The following is a 21721-nucleotide window of genomic DNA, read 5'->3' as shown; positions in this document are numbered from 1 at the left end:
TGATATTGATGGTGATGATGATGCTGCTGATGATAAAATTGAAAGTTGATAGTCACAATAATTTGTGATTATGTTAACGATTGTTGTGATGATTACGACACCAGCTTTCAAAATTTTTTTTTATGGTAATGATGGTGGTGGTGATAATGGTAATGACTCTTCCAGAGATTATTGTAGGGAGTTTTCACATTTACTACGGAGCAGCTCTCTACAACGCACCAATTCCTTTGAATATTCAAGTCAAATTACAATGTAGAGCTAAGGGGTTTTTGTCGAAAGTTTGACAAGGAAAGCAGATCATCAACGCCAAATATACAAAAGTAACCTCCCACTCTCCAATTTGGATTCAATTTAATTCATGGAAATAATTATTCTTGTGGTAAATCATGTGAAACTTAATACCTCACATCACAACTCAATCGTAATTTCCATAACATACTGAACCAAAGACTCTAGATCACAAACACCATGCTTTCAGATAAATCTAGACAGGGTTAATGGTCATAAATGTAAGCAAATATAGAGTCACCCCCCCACAAAATTAGTTGTTAAAGGTCAAGTCCACCCCAATGACAATGTTGAAATAAAACAGAAAATAAAACAAGCACAATGTTTCATCGGGATTAGATATATAAAATATGTAAAATAAGCAAGTTTTGACATTCAAAGTGATTTGCTTCGTTTACAAAATGAGTGTTGGGCCAATAAGAGTAGATGATGTCACATTCACATATTTAATATATTGGTATGACATCAAAAAATCTTTTTTCTCTCTCTAATGTATAACTGTGTTTGATTCCCCATGGAATATGTATTCCAATCAATATATATATTTTTGTGATTTACATTGAGGACAATATTTATCCCCAAATTGATAAATAAATGGAACAGTTCATTCAATTAAAAATGAAAGAAATAGTGAGTGTGCAACATCAGCTCGGTCATTCGCACTCAGGAAAAGATGTGCAGATAATTGATTTGTGAAAATATGAGATACTTTTTAAATTATAAAAATTTCTTATTTCACATCGGATTTTGATGAAATTTTCAGTGCTATTTGTTCAGATCGACTTGATGTTGGAATGGACTTGGCCCATAAATTTTGTTATAACAATAAATCTCTTAATGTTTAATGTAAATATGTAATTAATTGCTTGCTTCAAGTTCAAAGGTCACAAATATTTAATCTTATTTCATAGCAAACTAAAGAAAAAGGAAGCAGACATAATATAGGAAGCAAAATTAATAATGCTCATAGCATTTTAATCAAAATAAACATTCCATTGAATTCCAATGCAATGGATATTTAAATAGATTTTTTTCTTCAAATGTACATATAATCTTTATATAAGAAATTGTGAATACATGCTGATACATTACGAATCAAGCTCAAACATATTGTACATATCCAACATATGTGAAAATTATACATTTAAAAATAACTTCTGTCATTCAAAAGGTAAATCAAATTCATTGAATTTGAAATGAAAACCATTGTTTATAAGGAATAATTAGGATCATACTTTGAATAAAAACAATTTTATACTTGCATAATTTGTGAAAAAGCACTTTCGATATAAAATAGGGAATTAATAATTTTATAAAACGGGGAGAGGGGAAGATTCTGATGTACCTACTTTTCTCATAGTTGAATTGATTGATGCACAGCAAAGATTGAAATTATAGAGCTATTACATGTTTTTGGATGCTAAAACAGATTATAAAACATTTCAAACTCTAATATTTGATAAAATTTGATAATGTGAAGTATATTGGAGAATCATCTAACTTTCCAATCTTATAAAAAAGGTGATGATTCTTTGTAAAAATTTACATTTGAGGATATCCAGCTCTCCCTCTCTGGTTTTTATCTTTCATTAAAATCTGCCCTCCAAACCCTTATCTCAAAGTTAAAAACAGATTATACCCTGGAATTTTCGGCCACTTACACCCTTGAGAAAGTCTTATTTTGGTGGGGATCATGACACCACCCCTTAAAAAAATGTATGTCAAATTGCAAAATACATCCACTAAAACATTTCGAATTTGACAAATTCATTTCATAACAAAATTATTTTAAAGGACAAATAATGTAATCATGTAATGTAGTTCATCGCTGGCATAGCTATAAGCACTATTGAAGAGAATTCCCATCAGTAATAAATAAAATGAGAAATATTCATGGATTATTGTTGAATGCAAAGTTTACTCTTTGTCAAAAATATGATCAGAGACAGAAAATTCAGTCTTAAAGATTGGGGTATCTAATTCAGGACAGGAAGACATTCAAGTCAAAAGTAAAGCCACATGTAAATTTCCAACAGATATATGGTACAGCTCCTTTGATGGTGGGAGCCATTGGCAAATCAACAAATAAAAAAAATATGATCATGATCCACATCATTGATATTGCGCCATATTTCTGTCAAAAACATTCAAAAGTACAGACAACACATCTGCTGAAGTAAGCGAGTTTTGAGGGACGATTGAGAGACTGAAGTTAGATATAATGCAGATAGATAATTCAATGACATAAAATATTACTAGTACTCCAGTTTATTCAAATGAGTGTATGTACAATTCACTTCATATATAAATTTACAAGATTTAAAAAAAATCAATGATTTACATGTATATCATGATATATTTCATATAAATGGACGGATTTCATTAGCACTGCAATTTTTGGTCTTTGATATAATGTCATCACATGAGGTACACGTAGTTAACAATTAACACAAATATACCCATCATCACTAATCAAACAGAAAATGTAAAGTTTAGAGCAGGATTGTTGTTTTCTGAGCAATGGAATATACAGTATCATCATAATAAGCAATATCAGGGATGAGTTAAGATTGTAAAAAATAGAAAACTTTGCTTGTTTCTGATGGAATACTGAATATCTTCAAATCCTACTGTATAATGAACAATACCTGGGGGCCGTTTCATAAAGCTGTTCATAAGTTAAGAGCAACTTTAAGAACGACTGGTGATCCTTTCTTACATGCTAAACCTTCACCAATGAATATACCGTAAAAAAGGATCATCAGTCTTGCGTAAAGTCGCTCTTAACTTACGAAAAGCTTTATGAAACACCCACCTGGTGGGATATTTCATAAGGCTGTTTGTAAGTTATGACTTTACGCAACTGGTGATCCTTTCTTGATATATCCCTGTGAAGCTAAGATGTCTAAGTTATGTGTATCTTTACAAACAGCTTCATGAAAACACCAATCTGAACTTTGAAGATGAAAAAGAAGTCACTATCTGGGACCCATTTCATAAAAAGTTGCAACTGTTGTAACTTTGCCATTATGGCAACTACCATGGTAACCTTGATTTTGATTGGCTGCTGAACCCTGTTGCCATGGTATTTGCCATTATGGCAAAGTTACAACAGTTGGAACTCTTTAAGAAATGGGCCCCTGAATTGACAAATATTCACTGTTGACCCTGCACCATGCCTGAGAGCACCAGCAGCTAGACCACATGGGTGGCCAGGCATACATGTAGCAGCATGCAACACATGGAGACCAAGTCTGCCAGAAGATTTCTGAGCAATATGCGAGTACCTAATATAGATCAACCACAACTATGGAAAGCCAGCAATGCCAACAGGTAAAATGCATATTTGTTCAAAATATTTTCAGATTATGATATATATAATCGTACATTCATCGTTTTCTTGACAATAAAGTGTGCTTCCTCTTTAATTGTATACAAAAGAAATTGTGCTTATTTTCTGTAGGAAAAATTTATGACACTGATGGATTTCCATATAGTTGAGGTTGATTGGATCAATCACCACTCTTTGCAAGACCGGATCCTAATGAATGACTGACTACTTGGCTTATAAAGCTATGACCATTGCTATCCAATTGAGAGGATTGCAATTATGATTGAATTGGCAGCAGAATCGGTGATTTTGTGAGTTACTAAACTGCTTTTAAAATGAAATATTGTATTTCCTACTTAAGAAAACATACCCCCCAAAAAAAACACAGAATGGATAAATACAAAGCATAATACATGTAACTCTGGTGAACACCTTTCGTGGGTAAGATGCATTAAAATAGCAGTTTCTTCTCCTCATTTAAATCTAAACTGCCCCTGTCTGAAAATGTATACTTTGAACTGTTTTAATAGATGACAAAATTCAACCAATATAAAAAGATGATTTCATAAATTTATACAGATACAGATCAAATGTTCACAACAATGTACAAAGCATAAAATAGGAAACGAGAAACCATCCCCTCAAACAGCAGGTGCTGGAGATTTCATCTGTCGGAGATCTTGTTCCGTTTCAGCCTGTGACTTCTGCAAGTCTGCCTTAATCTTGGCTCTCAGTTCGTTCAGCTCTTCAGTTGCCTCTCCCGACATCTTACCAGAGGCAGTCAGATCTGGGCGGTTGTCAGTATGAACAAACTCTCCTGAGTGAAGACTGCCCTCCGCTGATCCAGGGTGATGAGGATCCCTTGGGGTGGAGATTGGCGAGGTGTATGGTACAAATGGCTCGTCGACTTCGTCAGAGAACGTGACGGTGCGCTTCTTGCCGGCAGAGCGAGGGGGCGTGATCCCAAGGGAATCAAGACCATCGTGTCTGTTGATGACGATCTCTTTGGATGGTGTAGGCGAGCTTACTTCAGGGCCATGATCATCACTCTCTGCTTCCTGACCACCTTCATCGAAGGACGATTCCTTCCAGTCTTCCTCACCCAAAGATGCTCTGCGGAATGAAGATGTTGAGGACAGTGGATCCATGTCAGAGAGAGAGTTTCTATCGGAGTCAGTTGGAGTCATCGGGGCTGTCGGAATATTGATGATAGAGTGATCAGCCGAAACATGAGACATTGCAGAGAGGGCAGCAGACATAACACGCTTGGCTTCAGGAGAACAGGTGCACTTGGTGCCATCTTCATGATAGTGGGCTCTCTCCTGGTGAGGATCTCCCCGGTGCACATTCATACTGTCTACCGATCCTCCTTCATCCATGCTACTTATGGAGGGATCTCTGTTTCCAAACTGTCCCTGGGTAAAGTCCGAGATCTGTGCTATCATTCCTGCATCACGATCCTGGCCGTCACCTGGTTTCAAGATCTGTTGCGAGATCTTGATGTACTCAGCATCACCTTCTTGTGGACCTGTACTGATGCTGGACACCTTGGTACGAGGAAGGTGCCCAGGTCTGGCCAGGTTGGGTCTTGGACTGTGGGCATTCCTTGGGGTCACCTTCTGGTCAAACGAGTACTTAATCCTGCTAGAGGCACTAGACAGTGCCCTCTGTGAGCCAGCAGATCTGGCTCCTAGTCTCTGACTGGTACTGTCTATAGGTGGTTGTATCCTTTGTGATCCTGCAGATCGGATCATGCTTCTAGGAGGTGCCGTCAATTGTGCATCGTTCGAACGAGCTTGTCTCATACCAGGCATCGCACTTGCAACTTGCCGGACGTATGGCTTCTCCGAACGAGAGCTTGTCTGCGTTACACCTATTATATCTGTTGATCCCTGGGGTCTAGCTGATGCAGGCTTCCCTACAGTAAGTCCTGATGCATCACTTTCCTTGCCAATGCTGCATATGGATGCTGCCTCCCGCACATCCTCAGCAACCCTTCTAGGACTGACACTTTCCAAGATTGCATCATCCTCCTCATTGTCTTCCGAGTCTGCTTCCATACTGACCGATCTTAGTTTCTCCTTCAGAAGGTTCTCATAGTCAGCATCGGTTAGTTCTCTGTACTCGCTATCAGCTCTATCAATCTGTGTTCAAGGAAATACAAAAATATGAATCAGCAAGTTTTACTCCTAACTCTCTCTCACTCTGTAGACTTACACACCTTTGTACTGGCAGAATTAAACTACACTGAAGGCTAACCCTAAAATAAAACCCTTTTGCGACCCTATCCCTAGTGTATATCTTAGATGAAATAAAGCCTGAAGTAATTGTCACCAGAGCAAATTTTGTTTCACCAGTCAGGAAGGTTTTAAATCCTCTCAAATGACGTCTTAGATATAACGGAATGTTCTAATTTATTGCCCAACTATCAAGTATTGTCTTAGAAGTTTTCCTTCATCAGACATTTCATTGTTTAAGTGCACAACGGGATTATATCCACTTGGTCCAACACCAATTCGTTAAATGAAAATTTGGTACAGTTTATCAAATCATATAAACTATTGAAGTTGTGTTAGACCAAGTGGATGTAAGATGTCTACTTTCAATTCGGTCTACAGTAAGGCACTATATAAATGCCAAATTCCAAAATTCCTACAACCTGTTTGTTTATTAATCATATGGTCTAATTATATTTACTTCAATTTCCAGTTAGTTTATATCCGTTTTGTGGAATATGCATTTAGTCTAAAACCACTATACAATCAGATGAAATGTTTAAGAACCAAATTTCATAACAAGTAGACGACATAGAAATGACATCATCTGTGAATTAAACTAAATGGCTATTAAACCAAGTTTGTATTAAACTACCAGGTAAGTGATGGTTAGACCAAACAGTAATTAAACTTAAATGATAGTAGACCATGCGGGTTTAGCCATGATAGTGTTCGATGATCCGAGAATTGGACCATCTGCAAATAAACCAACAGGGGTTTGCCATGATGGGGGTAGATGATCTGATAATTTGAGTATAATATCGTGGACCAAGTGAATTCAAGCCACTCTAGCATTCATACCTGATCAATGGTGACATGGGTGATCCTGTTATTGAGGCTCTGACCTCCGTCGATGCCGATCTTAGATCTGCTCTGTTGGTTGATGCGGTACTTGCCAAGCTTGATGCCGCGCTGTGGTTTGCTGCCGTCCTTCATCAGCGGATGAAACACCACGGGATGACGTTCTGAGAGGTCCTACAGACATAAACAAAGAGAGCATTTCATGAACAGACATTTCAGTGACTCTAAATGATGTTATAAGCTACTAAAATCCTCACATCTGATTGGCTGAGGGCAAATTAGTGGGTGAAAATAAATGAACATTTGAGATGACTGTTGGTATCCCCTTTTCCCTCAAAAGAGTGGACAAGAGAGAGAAAAAGAGTAAGGAAGAGAGAAAGACAGACAGAGTTAGAGCAAGAGCAAGAGAGAGAACAGGAAAGCAAGAGAGGCAAAAGAGAGAGGAAGTGCAGAAGAGAGAGAGAGCAAAAGAGAGTAAAATAGAGCAAAGAGAGGAAAGGGAAAGAAAGAGAGAGAGAGAGAGGGGAGGGGAGGTTTTCTTGTTCAACTTACAGGTTTTGCAGGTGGAGTGCTTGCTTCGATCAATTCCATGACCTTAACATTAGGCTTAGCAACTTGTTCTGTCCAGGATAGCGGTACCAGGTCCTCGGCTGCTCTGGTCCTGACTTTCCCTTCAGTCTCTTTCTGGAACGGTACTGGACTTGGCGCCCTCGCCCGAGCTTCCCGAAAGATGTCTTCCACCGTCTCTTCCTTGCTGCTGGAAGAATGCGAATGAATAAGACCAAAATATGAACAAACCTGAAATAGTGTCTACTGTGAGATTGGGGCATTATTTGATTAAGTATGATAATATCGTCACACATACCTCCAAAAGAAAAAATGGTATGACTGTGCTGTGCTAAAAAGAACAGTACATGTATGTAGTAAATTTATGAAGACACATGGGGAAATGGTTATAACAGAGAAACTGAGAATGGCCGACATATTTGTTCTTTCATATGAATTCTGAATGGTTGAGGCTCACCAGTATGAGCCAGTTGTACTGGCGACAGACAAGTCTGTTAGACAGGACCACACAGATCCTATCTGTCTACTCTGTCTACTGTAATGAGAACTATCAAAACCATGCACAGCATTGCAAAAAATAAAATATGTAATTTTGTGATTTTCCACCCTCAATCCAATTCCTTCAATTTAGATGAACTCTGCAAAGAAAAGGCTCAGAGCTGAGGGTGTCTGAAGAGCGTGGTAGCCAATGTAATATGATACTTATTGGAGAAAGAGACAGACTGACAGATAGAAAGAGAGTGAGAGTTCAAAGGTCAAACTCACGTTGCGTCTGGGTCATTCTTCCACTTCTTAACCCTGAGGCTGTCCGACTGCAGGGTGCCGTTGACTCCAACCCGCACCTTGTTGCCTTTCTTAAGTTGAGTTGCTACGCTGGCTCCTACTCGGCTCTCGATGTTGTAGAATTCATCCTTGGGTACTTTGCCTGTCATAGCAATGAAATAAGAATTCATCTCGCTAATAAGTACAGTGCAATGTTTTCATTTTCTTTTTCAAAAAGCAAATAACACTATTGCTTCTGCTGCTACTACTACTGCTGCTGCTGCTACTGCTACTACTGCTACTACTACTACTACTACTACTACCACTACTACTACTACTGCTACTGCTACTACTACTACTACTACTACTGCTACTACTATTACTTCTACTACTACTGCTACTGCTACTACTGCTACTACTGCTACTACTACACTATCACTACCACCAATACTACTACAACTAATTATATTACTACTGCAACTACTATTACTACTACTTCTATTACTGCTGCTGCTATTACTCTCACTATTGATGTGATTGTTCTAAAGAAAGTTTTTTCACAAGTGGAATTGCCTCTCTCTCTCTTGCTCTACCCGACCCTTCATCTCTCTATTCCATTATCACTTCCCTAGTTTCTCACCTGTAAAGGCTTCTATGACCCCTTCAGACTCCTCGTTTTCTCCAGCAAAGCTCAGCCACTGTCCCGCAAACGAGTCATACCGCTTCAGGTTCTGACTATGAGCCTTGCGAGCCTTCTCCCGTTGTTTCTTTTCATCCTCCTCCCACCACTCTCTTATCTCCTGGGTAACGCTCTTGAAGCCCATGTTCTTGATAGAACCATCTGGTTTCATCTTGACCAGCATGAATCCTGATGGGTGGGGAGGCTTCCGGGACGGGGTGCGCTGATTCCGGTTCCCTGGTTTGGGAGTAACATAAAATATATCAAATATGTATTGAATTGAGGGTATCTCTAACTACAAATTTTAGCCATTAATATGAGGAGCCTGTTTCATAAAGGATTTACAACTGTTGTAACTTTCAGATGATCTTTGTAGGTTTGCATGGTGGAGTTTATATCGTGGAGAAGGTTTACATTTCACCATGTGTAATATGAAGAAGGGAAGGAAATACAGGCAGAAAGATTGAAATGGAAAGACGAGATAGGATGAAAAGAGAAAATTAGAAGTATTCTTTTCTTGAAAGTGAGTGAAGTCTTGAAAAGGACTGTAAACCAGATGAGATGAGCTGAATACGGCTTGAGTAGCGATGGTTTGAGTAGTAGCAGGTTGAAGTGAAGAGAGGTTACCAAGGACCTGCAACTTTTCCTCCACCATATCAACAAGCAGCACCCAGACATCAAATTCACCATGGAAACCCAACTGCACGACTCAATCCCATTCCTGGACGTCCTTGTCAAGAAGACAACATCAGGGTTCCTCTCGCACCAGGTCTACTGAAAACCAACACACACAGATCGATACCTCAACTACCGTTCCTTCCACCACCCATCTATCCGGCAATCAGTACCCAACTCTCTCATCAGACGCGCCCACCAACTCAGTGACAAGGACCACCTCCAGCAAGAACTCATCCACATCTCCAACGCACTCACCACCATCAACCAGTACCCCAGCACCAAGGTCTCCACTCAACCACTACGGCACCAGCACACAGACAAAACCACCAGCAACCAATCCACCGACAACCAACCCGGCACAGTCATCCTCGGTTCCTCCCATACATAGGCAAGACATCGCACCAACTACACCGTATCCTCACTCAAGCCAACTTCAAGGTCAGACACCGATCCTCCAAGAAGCTTCACTCAATCCTGCACTCACACAAGGACAAGAACCCTCCCATCAAGCAACCAGGCGTCTACAGAATACCATGCGACTGCGGTAAAGTCTACATCAGGGAAACAGGCCGCAACTTTGACACAAGACTCAAGGAACACAAGTCCTGCCAACGACTGGGACAAGTCAGCCATCGTTAAGCACGCACAACAAGAAGATCACTGCATTGACTGGGCTGACAGCAAACTCATCACCAACATCAAGCATTGGCATACCAGACGAGTCAGAGAAGCCATTGAGATACAGCGACACGACACAGTACCCAAAGACACTGGACTTCACCTTAACAACATCTGGCACCCAATCCTTCTTCATCCACCCATGCTATACTACCGCCGTCAACCAAGCCCGCCGCTCCGCTGACAACTAAGCCTGCCACTCCGCCGACGACCAAGCCCACCACACCACTCACATCCCAAGCCACCGCATCCCCCACACCGCCAACACAACGATGCCGCTATAATCTCTGCCCACGCCTACCAAACATACACCAAGGAATTTCACAGCCAACCCGACCCGCCACCAATCCATCAGACCTCCGCATACACGCCCACGCAACTTCTCAGAATCACAGCGCCGCCACCGTCAGCCCTGCCGCCGACCCGACCGGCCACCGATTCCTCCAACGTCCGCATTCTCACCATAAGTACCCCACGCGCTTTTAGCATCCTTCACTCCTGAAGATGGTCAGTCAACCTGCCCGAAACGTCGAGTAACCTCTTTTCACTTCAACCTGCTATTTCTCAAACCATCGCTACTCAAGCCGTATTCAGCTCATCTCATCTGGTTTACAGTCCTTTTCAGGACTTTACTCACTTTCAAGAAAAGAATACTTTTAATTTTCTCTTTTCATCCTATCTCGTCTTTCCATTTCAATCTTTCTGTTGTAACTTTGCCATAATGGCAACTACCAAGGTAACATAGCTCAGCAGCCAATCATAATCAATTACATGGTAGTTGCCATTATCGTTAAGTTAACATAGCTGTAGCTTTTTAATGAACCAGGCCCCTGATGATTTTAATTTGAATCTTTCGCCTAATTTATGTTGTTTTATGATATGCTCTTTCTATTTATTTGACAATGAATTAAATCCTTTACAATGAATAATCTTTAGTTTAGATCTACCAAAACTAAATACACACTAAAAGAGATAAGATTTGCTGATGTGTCCTAAGTTTAACTTTGATCATTTACCTGTTGTGTGAGGTCTGCTGTTGTTGTTGATTCTATTATTGACCTGAGGCTGCAGATCATGTAAAGAGTCAGGGGCAGTCTGAGGTTGATTGTCTGTTTGAAAGAAAAACAGAGAAAATTAATACAAGGCAAAAGCAATTTTGTGTCTCACCCACTTATGAAAATGACCAGAAATATCGTGATTTGCGAGGGCACGCAAGAGAATTATATCGAAACTTCATTGTGAAATGACTGGGATGGAATAACACTTGTCATAAGAGCCTTGCACGTAAACTATAATGTTGACCTGAAAATGACCTTTGACCTTACCAGGTGACCTCTGACTGCAGCATAACATGCAGGTCGCCTAAGTACATCTATCATCCAAGTTTTGTTGAAAAGTAACTTACGGTTGCGGAGTTAGGTGTCATAAGAGAGTCTTGCATGTAAACTTTAACGTTGACCTCAAACTGACCTTTGACCTAACCATGTGACCTCCAACTGCAGCATAACATGCAGGTCCCCCAAGTCCATCTACCATCCAAGTTTGGATGAAATGCGACTTGCGGTTGCTGAGTTAGGTGTCATAAGAGTCTTGCATGTAAACTTTAACGTTGACCTGTAAATGACCTTCGACCTTACCATGTGACCTCTGACTGCAGCATAACATGCAGGTCCCCCAAGTCCATCTACCATCCAAGTTTGGTTAAAATGCGACTTACGGTTGCGGAGTTAGGTGTCATAAGAGAGTCTTGCATGTAAACTTTAACGTTGACCTGAAAATGACCTTTGACCTTTCCATGTGACCTCTGACTGCAGCATAACATGCAGGTCCCCCAAGTCCATCTACCATCCAAGTTTTGTTGAAAAGCGACTTACGGCTGCGGAGTTAGGTGTCATAAGAGAGTCTTGCATGTAAACTTTAACGTTGACCTGAAAATGACCTTTGACCTTACCATGTGACCTCTGACTGCAGCATAACATGCAGGTTGTCTAAGTACATCTACCATCCAAGTTTTGTTGAAAAGTAACTTACAGTTGCGGAGTTAGGTGTCATAAGAGAGTCTTGCATGTAAACTTCAACGTTGACCTGAAAATGGCCTTTGACCTTACCATGTGACCTCTGACTGCAGCATAACATGCAGGTCCCCCAAGTCCATCTACCATCCAAGTTTGGTTGGAAATCGACTTACGGTTGTGGAGTTATGTGTCATTAGGTTTGTGACGGACGGACGACGGACGACATTTGGATCCCTAAGTCTCGCCTTCACCTCCGGCCCGGTGGGCGAGACAAAAAGTAAAAAATTCAATGAAAAGCTTAAAACTCAACGGAAATACCTTTTTCATCAATAAATCTAATTGAAGCAGGGGCAGTGTCAGGCCATTTTTTACTATTTTTGTAAACCACTATTTTTTATTTTATTTTTTTATCATTTTTTTATTTATTTATTATTTTTTTTTTTTTGGGGGGTGGCAATATAAACTAAAGGGGACATATTTTGTTTCCTCAATTGCAGAGTTAAAAGGCTAGAACTCTCCTTTTATACTCTACTTCTGTCATCCTTTTCTTCCCCTTTTCCCCACTTTTTTCCCTTTTTCACTGCTTGAATAATCATAAGGGCAGCTCCCTCCCTCTGTGGCGTCACCCCTGAATTTCAATATAATCTGCTTTCATGACCACCTGTCTAGTTCTACCATTTGAAATCACTAAATGTATATACATCCTTTTCTTATGGTCTTAGAGCAAAAATGGGGTTAATCATTAATAAAGTAAACAAAAACCATGTAAAAATATAATTAATTGTTACCTAAACTGCTGTATGGTCTAGTCTCCATAGAAGACCCTGGGCGGCTCCATGCATCCAATGTTGATGCCCTAACACATAATCAAAACAAATATAAGTGATATTTAAAATGAACAGACTGTATGATAGCCAAAGCTCCATGTAAATCAGTCACTTTACATCAATACTGCCATCTATGTTCAGGGGAATGTGTCATGAAGCAAACTTCTTGTCTGTGAGTTTTCACTGAAAAATGCTTAGAACCAATTAGATACAGCCTTTCATGTTTAAGCCATAGCAATTGATGGGGGCTATTTTGGACCTTTTAAAGTGGGTAGGAAACTCTAAATCGCAATCAGATCCCCCCCCCCACCCCCATCATCGTGTCACTAAAAAGTCTACAATAGAATAAGAGACATTGATTTAATTATCCATCCAATAGTATTAAGGAGCCTTGTCTGTTTTGTTATGTTTTTGTTTCCTTTGTTTTGTTTGCACCTGTGCTCAGCGAACGTCATTGTGGTTTTCCTTTGTATTCTTTCCAGGGGTGCCAGGGCTCCAGTGGAGGGAAAAAGTTTGTGAGCCTGCCTGGAAATTTCATGGGGCAGTTTTGACATTTGTTATTTTAATTTCGTTCATTTATTTATTTATATATATATATTTCATTCATTTGTTCATATCTTTTTGGGAGGGGGTGGGTGGGGGCTAAATTGCCCTGAGCACCAGTCCAATTCGTCTACATTTAACAATAAAATCTAAATAGGCTGATTCAGCTATCAGTCTTTTAAAGTGTGAATATGATTAAATAGCTCAATACATGTAGTTTTTTTCTGTTGGCAACCAAAATACCTGAATGTCTTCTGGTAAGTGTTCCTGATCTGGTGGCTCTGATCTGAGATGATGGCGTTGGCGGACTTGGTGTTGATGGCCCTCGTTTCAGGGAAGTCCAGATTGATCAGCGAACCCATCACACTCGAGGTCTGCTGAGGCGCATGGTAACGGTACTTGCCGCTCACGTCACCCAGGCTTCGTTTCTGAGGATAAAGAAAAACAAAAATTTATGTTGAGCACTTTTAGGTACATATATGAAAAATGGTCATGAACATGTATTAAGGCAGGTTGAAGTTCTAACGTAACTTGGATGAAAAATATTAACTGGCCTATACTTTTATCGACATCTTTTAACTTTGTCAGCAAGAAAAAAATATATATAAAGCAAAGAAGATTAGAACATAAAACAGTCTGTATATATACAATACATGCAGGAATGCATGGTGACAGCAATTATAACTCTCGATCATTACAGCACAGTTAAACACATTCCGGATGTTATACAAATGTTGTACAACATATTGAAGCAGAACCGACGTTTCCATTTAACCAACAGTTCCATAAACTAAGTTTGCAGAAACATTACAATACCCAGCCTGAATACAAATATTGATCTTTTTTTAAACCTCCAATAATGATTTTTTTTTTTCAACAGCAATAGCAGCAAGCCATGTAACAAGAAAATTTTCAATCTTAAGCAGAAACCACACTAATCAGTTGAATGCACACAGAGAATAAGCCGAGGCTCCAAGCATGTCACTTTGCTTCAAACTTTGAAAGGCTTGTTAGATGCTATTATTTTCTTACATAAGATTTCTTTGAATGTAACACAACTGTTTGTCCCTGTATACAAACAAGATTTAGCCACAATTTTTTCTAGAGCATACACTGATGAAGGGCACACTTTGCTTGGTCTATAAACAATTTGGCATAATCAATCATTGAACTCTACATAGTCTAATTTCATTTTGTCTACCACCACTTATACATACCATTTTGTCTAACTACCTGCGAGGACCATAAATTAAGTTTTCCTTAAGGAGTTTTCACATATCAAAATTCTAGGATTATAATATCGAGTATTATATGATTTGGGGATATAGGATTTATTAAGGAACCCGTTTGTCAAGACGATCTGCTCAAGGAGACCACTTATCTTCAATCCCTTGGGTGGTATAAAGACTCTTATATTATAGAGGCCTATATGTTTCACTGTACCTCACTACCTTGCCTGACAACACCATCAGTTTAACTTTATTTGGGTCCATCTGCACTTTATTTTCATCAGTATTTTCAACTCCAGAGAGTGATATTGACAATGACTAATAGGAAGTAGTACAAGAAACTTATAACTTCAAATAAAGAGGAAATCCCCAAGTGAAGTGTAAATCCTTTGGTTAATAGCAAAATTTGAAGTTAATTTGCATTCAGTTGCAAATTAACTTTCTTGAAACCTTCAATTTCAATTCATTGGGGCTTTACTGTGTTCATGATTCTCAGTTGAACATGGAGGTTTCTTGGAATGCCTCATACAAAATGTCATCAGTTTTACCACATAGAATATTGTACTCATATAATACAAACCTTTCCATGTTTCCGGATGAGCTGCCTGTTCTTCAAATTAACATAATCATACACAAAGAGACTTTTATCCTCCATCATTTTTTTTGTCAGGTTAGTCCATTTTTAAACACGCTATTAACTGATGAGGGTGATCCATTTTTCTAGACGAGGACATCACCCAGTTCTTCATTTCTCAGCCAGGATGTGGCATCTTTTTGCCATAAAGTTTACCGGAGGAAGGAATGTTCAGTCCTGAGATGACAAGCCTGACTGCCTGTGAATGTGAAGGGGGAAAAATAAATTTTTATCATAGACCTAATTTCAAATTTGGAGACTATGATATATCCTAGACAGAGGTTGGTTAGCTAATTAGGAGTATTACATCTTTTACAAAATTAAAAATCAAAGTGAAAATTAAAAAAAACCCTTCTTCCTCCACTAAATTCTGTAGATGTAGGCCTAGTTTTTCTTGTAGGATGGGGGGTCGGGTGTCCGGACACTTTATATTTTTGAAGCCTTCTTTTTTGTCTTAAGATTACACTAAAAATATGAATTCAATAGTTGTAATCATCTTCTATTTTGTTCTCTATAATATTTTCTAACATTTTGTACTAAAAATTGATGAAACTTCGCTTGTAATTTTTTCCAAATGACTTTCTAAAATTGATCGTCCGGACACACAACCTGTCCGGACACACAACAACTGCGTATACAGTTGGTTTGGTAGTCTATGTAACGTTAAGTAGATGTCTAGTGCAATGTGAAATGTCAAATGAGATGTCAAAATAATAAAAAATATCATCACGAAGTCCTCACTCAAGGCCAAGGCAAGGCTAAGTAAGTAGAGCCTGCACAGACATCACTTGAGGTAGGCCTAGGATCTATCAACGTACACTACACCCATGTGAAAGTAAAGTGTCTGATCAGATTCATACATTTATCGACAACCTAGGCCTATGGTTTGTTAGTTTAAACTAAAATTGTTTACATGTTTTAGTGTTAACTTAAAAAGTGTTGCACTTCAGAGGCTGGCCTGTAACCTACCTTACTCGTTTAAGTTTAACTTATTGCAGACTTTGAAAGTTAGATCAGATAATCCACCATCATGATCAATACAAAATAGACAAGGAATCATCCATGACTTCCAGAATTCCATCCATTTTTTTATTGCCAAGTTTCTTCTCACGTCACTCAGTTGCAGTTGTGCTTGCTAGCATAGGTACCGGTACCGACGGGCTGGCCGTTTTGAACTTTGACCAGGGAGGGTTGTGTGGGTACGGTAGCTATTCTTCCATTGTCATTGAACAATCTACAGACTGTACTACGCAACACAATAGAGGATTCTTAACTCGACAAGCACCGGTATATTTACGGAGACAGTCGCGCACAGATATCCGCTGGAATCCGGAAGCGAGCTTTGTTGTTGTCACGTCAACGCCAAGCCGCACAGGTGGATGTACAGCGCCATGTTGCACCCGTTAATTTGAGTATCGCAGGGCGATTTCATTCATAATAATAGGGGTGTACTTTTACTTTGCGAAAGAAAGTCGAATACTCGTAATGTCGACAGATGGGGAGGGGGGGGGGGGGTAGTTTAGTTTAGTTTAGTTTACTCCAACGATGTTGTAGGACTAAGCATCGATCAAAGTTGAATGTCTAAATGCTGCTCTCCTTCAGACAAGAAAATTAAATGCACTACTTGTGTTATATTGGCAGGGAGGGTGGCAGGGGTATCGTGGACAGCAACAAATTCTATGAAAAACACAAAATCGAAAATCACAAATTCTAGTAACTTTGTAATAAATGTTAAAGGGGAATCCAGCCTTGACCATAAAATGTTGTGTTGGGAAGGAGAAAAATAAATTAAACAGAATGGTGAAAGTTTGAAAGAAATCGGACAAGCAATAAGAAAGTTATAGCTGCTTTAAAATTGAGATCACTAATAGTATGTAGATTTCAAATTGGCATCTGGGTAAGTAAATTATGACAAGGGGCAAGGACAACTTTCCCATAGGCCATGTACTTTATTATCAGGGATTTGTGGTTTTTCTCCTATAAGTACCCATTCCCCTGGGGCAGTAATCTAAATATAACCCAGGTAGTATATTGTTTTATGTCCTCATGAAAGAAAAATATAATTTGAAATAAAACTTTTGGGAAAAATGACATTTTAGCCATAATATGTATTGGAGTACATAGAAGAGTAGTCCTTGCCTTACATCACTATGACATCCCATATGCGGCCAATTTGAAGTCTCCATGGGTGTAGTGATTACCAATATTTACAACTTTTAAAATTTTATAACTTTCTTGTTGTTTGTCCAATATTGTTCAAACTTTCACCTTTCAACTTTGGGTTGGATTCCCCTTTAAAATGAAAGTACTTATTAAAGGGGAGTCCAACCCAAATAAAATCTTTAATAAGGAAAAGAAAAATCAGACAAGTTGATAGGTCAAAGTTTGAACAATATTGGACAAACAACAAGAAAGTTATGAAATTTTAACAGTTGTAAATATTGGTAATCACTATACCCATTGAGACTTCAAATTGGCCGCATATGGGATGTCATAGTGATGTAAGGCAAGGACTACTCTTCCATGTACTCCAATACATATTTTGGCTAAAATTTCATTTTTCCCAAAAGTTTTATTTCAAATTATATTTTTCTTTCATGAGGACATAAAACAATATACTACCTGGGTTATATTTAGATTACTGCCCCAGGGGAATGGGTACTTAGGAGAAAACCACAAATCCCTGATAATAAAGTACATGGCCTATGCGAAAGTTGTCCTTGCCCCTTGTCATAATTTACTTACCCAGTTGCCCTGAAATCTACATAGTATTAGTGATCTCAATTTTAAAGCAGCTATAACTTTCTTATTGCTTGTCCGATTTCTTTCAAACTTTCACCATTCTGTTCACTTTATTTTTCTCCTTCCCAACACAACATTTTATGGCCAAGGCTGGATTCCCCTTTAACTTCCAGAATTTTTTTGGGGAGGGTTACTTGTAGTAGGATAAGCAATTTCATGAAATCTGGTGCAAAACTTTGATTATATAGAAAGTCGAAGTTTTGCTCATATTTTAAGAAACAGGGACCCATGTACGGTCATGGTCATACGCATATTTTGTTCCCAGGGGGCAAGAAGCATATTTTTTTAAGAAGCTTGTCATGGGGTGTTTTGGCATTTCCTAGAGTACAATTGAGATCATGTGAATGTAAGTTTTCAAAATTTCTTGGGGACAACTGCCCCCTCGCTGTGTATGACATGCCCTTGACTATGGCGCATTTGCCATAATGGCAACTTTCAACCTTCAATCTTCATAATGGCAACTTTCAATCTGGCTAAATTTTGTAAAATAATTATGCTTCGCTTCTGATAGAGTAATCAAAGAATAGAAGTATTCATTTATTTCGTTTTATTTGTCTTTTAATAATTTATCTTGATTACTATAGATATAGATACATATGTATTATTATTTTGATAAACTGTTTAATTTTTGTATTTAGTTTGCTGCTGGTGCCTTTGTACGCATCATGTTTTACTTTTTTTTCTGTTAATTCTAAAATTTAGTAATTCAAGAAATAATTTATTTATATCTTATTATAATATGTTATCATAATATTTCAGTGAAATATGTGGGTTTCTTGTTTGTATTTTTTGTTTATATATATTTTATGTAAATATGTTTAAAATTCAAATGTTAATATGTTTCAAATCTTGTAGTGTTCTCCAATACCCGTTGGGGTGATCTGAGAATAAATATTACTGTCATTACTGTCATACGGTACACCTGGCTCAGCAGCCAATCAGAATCAAGAATTCCTACTGTTGGTAAGCTATGAGCCCCAGTCCCGGGCCCCAGTCTATTTCTTCTGTTCAGTTGAAATTAAATCTTTCAAGATTTATAGAATTGATATTAAAAATGAATTCTCCCCCAACAAGAGAATATATGAAATCATGAATTAGTTGTCTCTCAGTGTCCCTTATTTTCACGTATAGTAGGTATGTATATTTATAACCGACATCACACACAAACACATAGGCCCGTATTCTGAACTCAGGTTTGAATGAAACCCTGGTTTAAAGTTGAGGTTTAACTATGGAGAGCCAATTCGGGCACAAATCCCTATCAGCACACATCCAATTTATTAACTCATTTGACACTCATATTATCCATAATTGTCTGTGAATGATATCTGAAGTACTTTCCGTCATTATAAAAGCAAACGAAACCAAAATAGTAAACAAGAAGAAATATTATAAACAGGATTTGTATATTTGTGGCATCCCATAATTTTAGTACAGAGATAGACCGTGGTCTAAGTTAAAACCGATTTCAGAATACGGGCCATGGTGCCGAAAGATGGGATTTTTGATTTGATTTGATTTATTTTTCTTCTGCATTCATCATTCGTATACAATACAATTTTCATTACGTAACAAACATAATATATCGGTCATTGATTTTGGTATGAATCATAAAGAAAAAAATATAAAATAAAAAAGTCATTCTAAACACCAACAAAGAAAATTTAACATTTACAGTTTGCAAGAGAAGGATTGCCATTATAAGCAGATTGCTTGAAAAAAATGACAACACCAAGTCAGTCTTGGGGCACTTCGCCCCCTTAAAAAGGCACGGCCAAGAAGAAAACTAAATGAGGAGAAAAGGAAATACAAGGGAAATGGGCTCTGAATTATGTCAAACTCAATCGAAAAATCAAACAAAAGGTCAGCATTTTCTCTCGCTCGTGACTTTTTCAGATTAGAATTTTCTGCCCGCTCAAAATTATTTATGCCCAGGACTATTTTACACAATCCTGAGATTCGCTCGGAGATCAAGAACAATTTGGAGTTATATAGAATTAAATTTGCTTTATTAATGGAATGTGATCGAGCATTTATCCACATTGGATGAAATTTTGTTTAAAGAAATCAAGATAATAGACCTATATGCCCTCTTTATGGAACATTGACCCATTTACATATCTAATTAATTCACATTTTATTTCATTTCTTGGGGTTAATTTATTATGGCTAAATTGCCCCCCGGCCCCGAATCTCCTATACTTCATACTGCATATAATAAAGAAAAATATATATCTTAACTTGAGCTCAAGTCCTGCCCCACCAGTGAGTTGAATAGCCAACCAGGGGCGGATCCAGGATTTTCCAAGGGGGGGGGGGCACATTTTCCCGAGGAAAATTTGACAAGCTAAAAAATGAATTAAAAAGGGTCCTTGCTTTTAATGGCTGGGGGCACACTTTTGTTAGAACGGCATATTTGTATAAAAAAAAAAAAACATTATCCCTCTCTCAAGGGGGCGGGGGGCACGGCCGGATGTGTCCCCTGGATCCGCCAGTGTATACAGCCAACGATATGACATTTAAATTTTCATGATAATCGGATGTAAAAATAAAATGAAATATGGCATTTTAACATAAATTGGTATACAATGCTGAGTCGATGATCAGGCCAGGGCCCCGGGAACGATTTTGAAAGAAGGGGGGGGGGGGGTAGTTTTGAAAAAAAAATGACAAGCCAACTTTCGTTCCAAAATGAAGCTGATTTCGGTCAGAAAAAAATTACAAGCAAAAAGTAAGAGAGTTTCGTTTCAAAAAGGTGATTTTTTAATCAAAATTATGGATTTTATTTTTCCCAACCTGGTGTCCAGCCAGGTTGCTGCCTATGCTGAACAATATTCCCAGGGCTATGCCGATGATCACACACTTACACTATTTGTTGTATTCCTTTGAAATACCTTTTATTTCACTTTTTATTCATTAAAAGTTAAGATATGAGATTATCATGATTCAGGGCAAAAGGGCTTCTTTGCTATCAAACCTCAGTTAAAAAAAAGAACTTTGATATTTATTTGGATATATGGATTATTCACAGGGAGCGACTGACAAAAAGTAGAAAATAACGAAAAAGAGGGAGAAAGGCCCGGGGCCGGAATTATGCAGTCTATGCCGTGTCTGCAAATGAAAAAAAGTGGCGTCACTTTAAAATCGCTTGCCAAAGATCCCCGACCGAAATATCCTGCCGCCATCTCCGAGTGTTTGGCATAATCAGTTCCATCTCTTTTCCAACGTATGCATATCTCTATTGTGAAATTTATATTGTCTTTCTTTCTTCATTTTACTAAACCTTCATCTTTGTTAGCCCCCGATTTAGCCGTTAACATGTATCGGGCATGTATCACATCTTCTCTATCCACCGCATATAACATTCATGCAAAATAGTCGGCAATAGTCTTCGAGCTGTTTGCTGAAATATTTATTGAATTATTGATTATTGTAATTTTGCCATGAGTCACCGCGACACCCCTCCCAATTTGGCTTTCAGTGGGGTGCGCACTATTACCACCCCTTTGCTCGATTTGGAGTTTTCCACCAACAAAAATACCCCGATGATGTCATACACGCTGCTATTGTTATGGGAAATATTCCCGGCGGTAGCATCGCGCTGGCAAGCT

At 38.5% G+C, this 21721-nt stretch overlaps 1 protein-coding gene across 4 annotated transcripts; it reads right to left on the bottom strand.

The window, feature by feature from the left end:
* Positions 1 to 1230: 1230 nt before the first annotated feature.
* LOC129271131 (uncharacterized) lies at positions 1231 to 16754 on the bottom strand. Of its 4 annotated transcripts, none has more exons than XR_010295022.1 (11): positions 16278 to 16754; positions 15255 to 15507; positions 13689 to 13873; positions 12864 to 12931; positions 11077 to 11169; positions 8666 to 8941; positions 8029 to 8188; positions 7249 to 7450; positions 6697 to 6870; positions 3478 to 5763; positions 1231 to 3298 (listed from the first exon to the last, which is right to left on the bottom strand). XR_010295022.1 is itself a non-coding variant. In XM_064106282.1 (10 exons), exons 2-10 carry the CDS (start codon positions 15330 to 15332, stop codon positions 4261 to 4263), a joined length of 2739 nt encoding a protein of 912 aa, XP_063962352.1. In that variant the 5' UTR covers positions 15333 to 15507; positions 16278 to 16638; the 3' UTR covers positions 1231 to 4260. The 4 variants fall into 4 exon arrangements, 2 of the variants coding, with proteins under 2 accessions (XP_063962352.1, XP_063962351.1); XR_010295021.1 differs by having other exon boundaries at positions 7249 to 7453; positions 16278 to 16737; XM_064106282.1 differs by having other exon boundaries at positions 1231 to 5763; positions 16278 to 16638.
* Between the last annotated feature and the right edge of the window lie 4967 nt (positions 16755 to 21721).

Source organism: Lytechinus pictus, chromosome 11 (assembly GCF_037042905.1).
Source record: "Lytechinus pictus isolate F3 Inbred chromosome 11, Lp3.0, whole genome shotgun sequence".
In the NCBI taxonomy this organism is placed as follows: Eukaryota; Metazoa; Echinodermata; class Echinoidea; order Temnopleuroida; family Toxopneustidae; genus Lytechinus; species Lytechinus pictus.
This window is presented reverse-complemented; position numbering and strand designations above follow the sequence as displayed.

What these genes read in the sequence shown, in the direction of transcription:
- LOC129271131 (XM_064106281.1), bottom strand. Translation starts at nt 15,332, where the DNA reads ATGATGGAGGATAAAAGTCTCTTTGTGTATGATTATGTTAATTTGAAG. An exon ending in TCATCCGGAAACATGGAAAG is followed by an intron (nt 13,874 to 15,254) that starts GTTTGTATTATA and finishes CTTTATCCTCAG; the next exon opens with AAACGAAGCCTGGGTGACGT. An exon ending in GGTCATAGAAGCCTTTACAG is followed by an intron (nt 8,189 to 8,665) that starts GTGAGAAACTAG and finishes TTGCTATGACAG; the next exon opens with GCAAAGTACCCAAGGATGAA.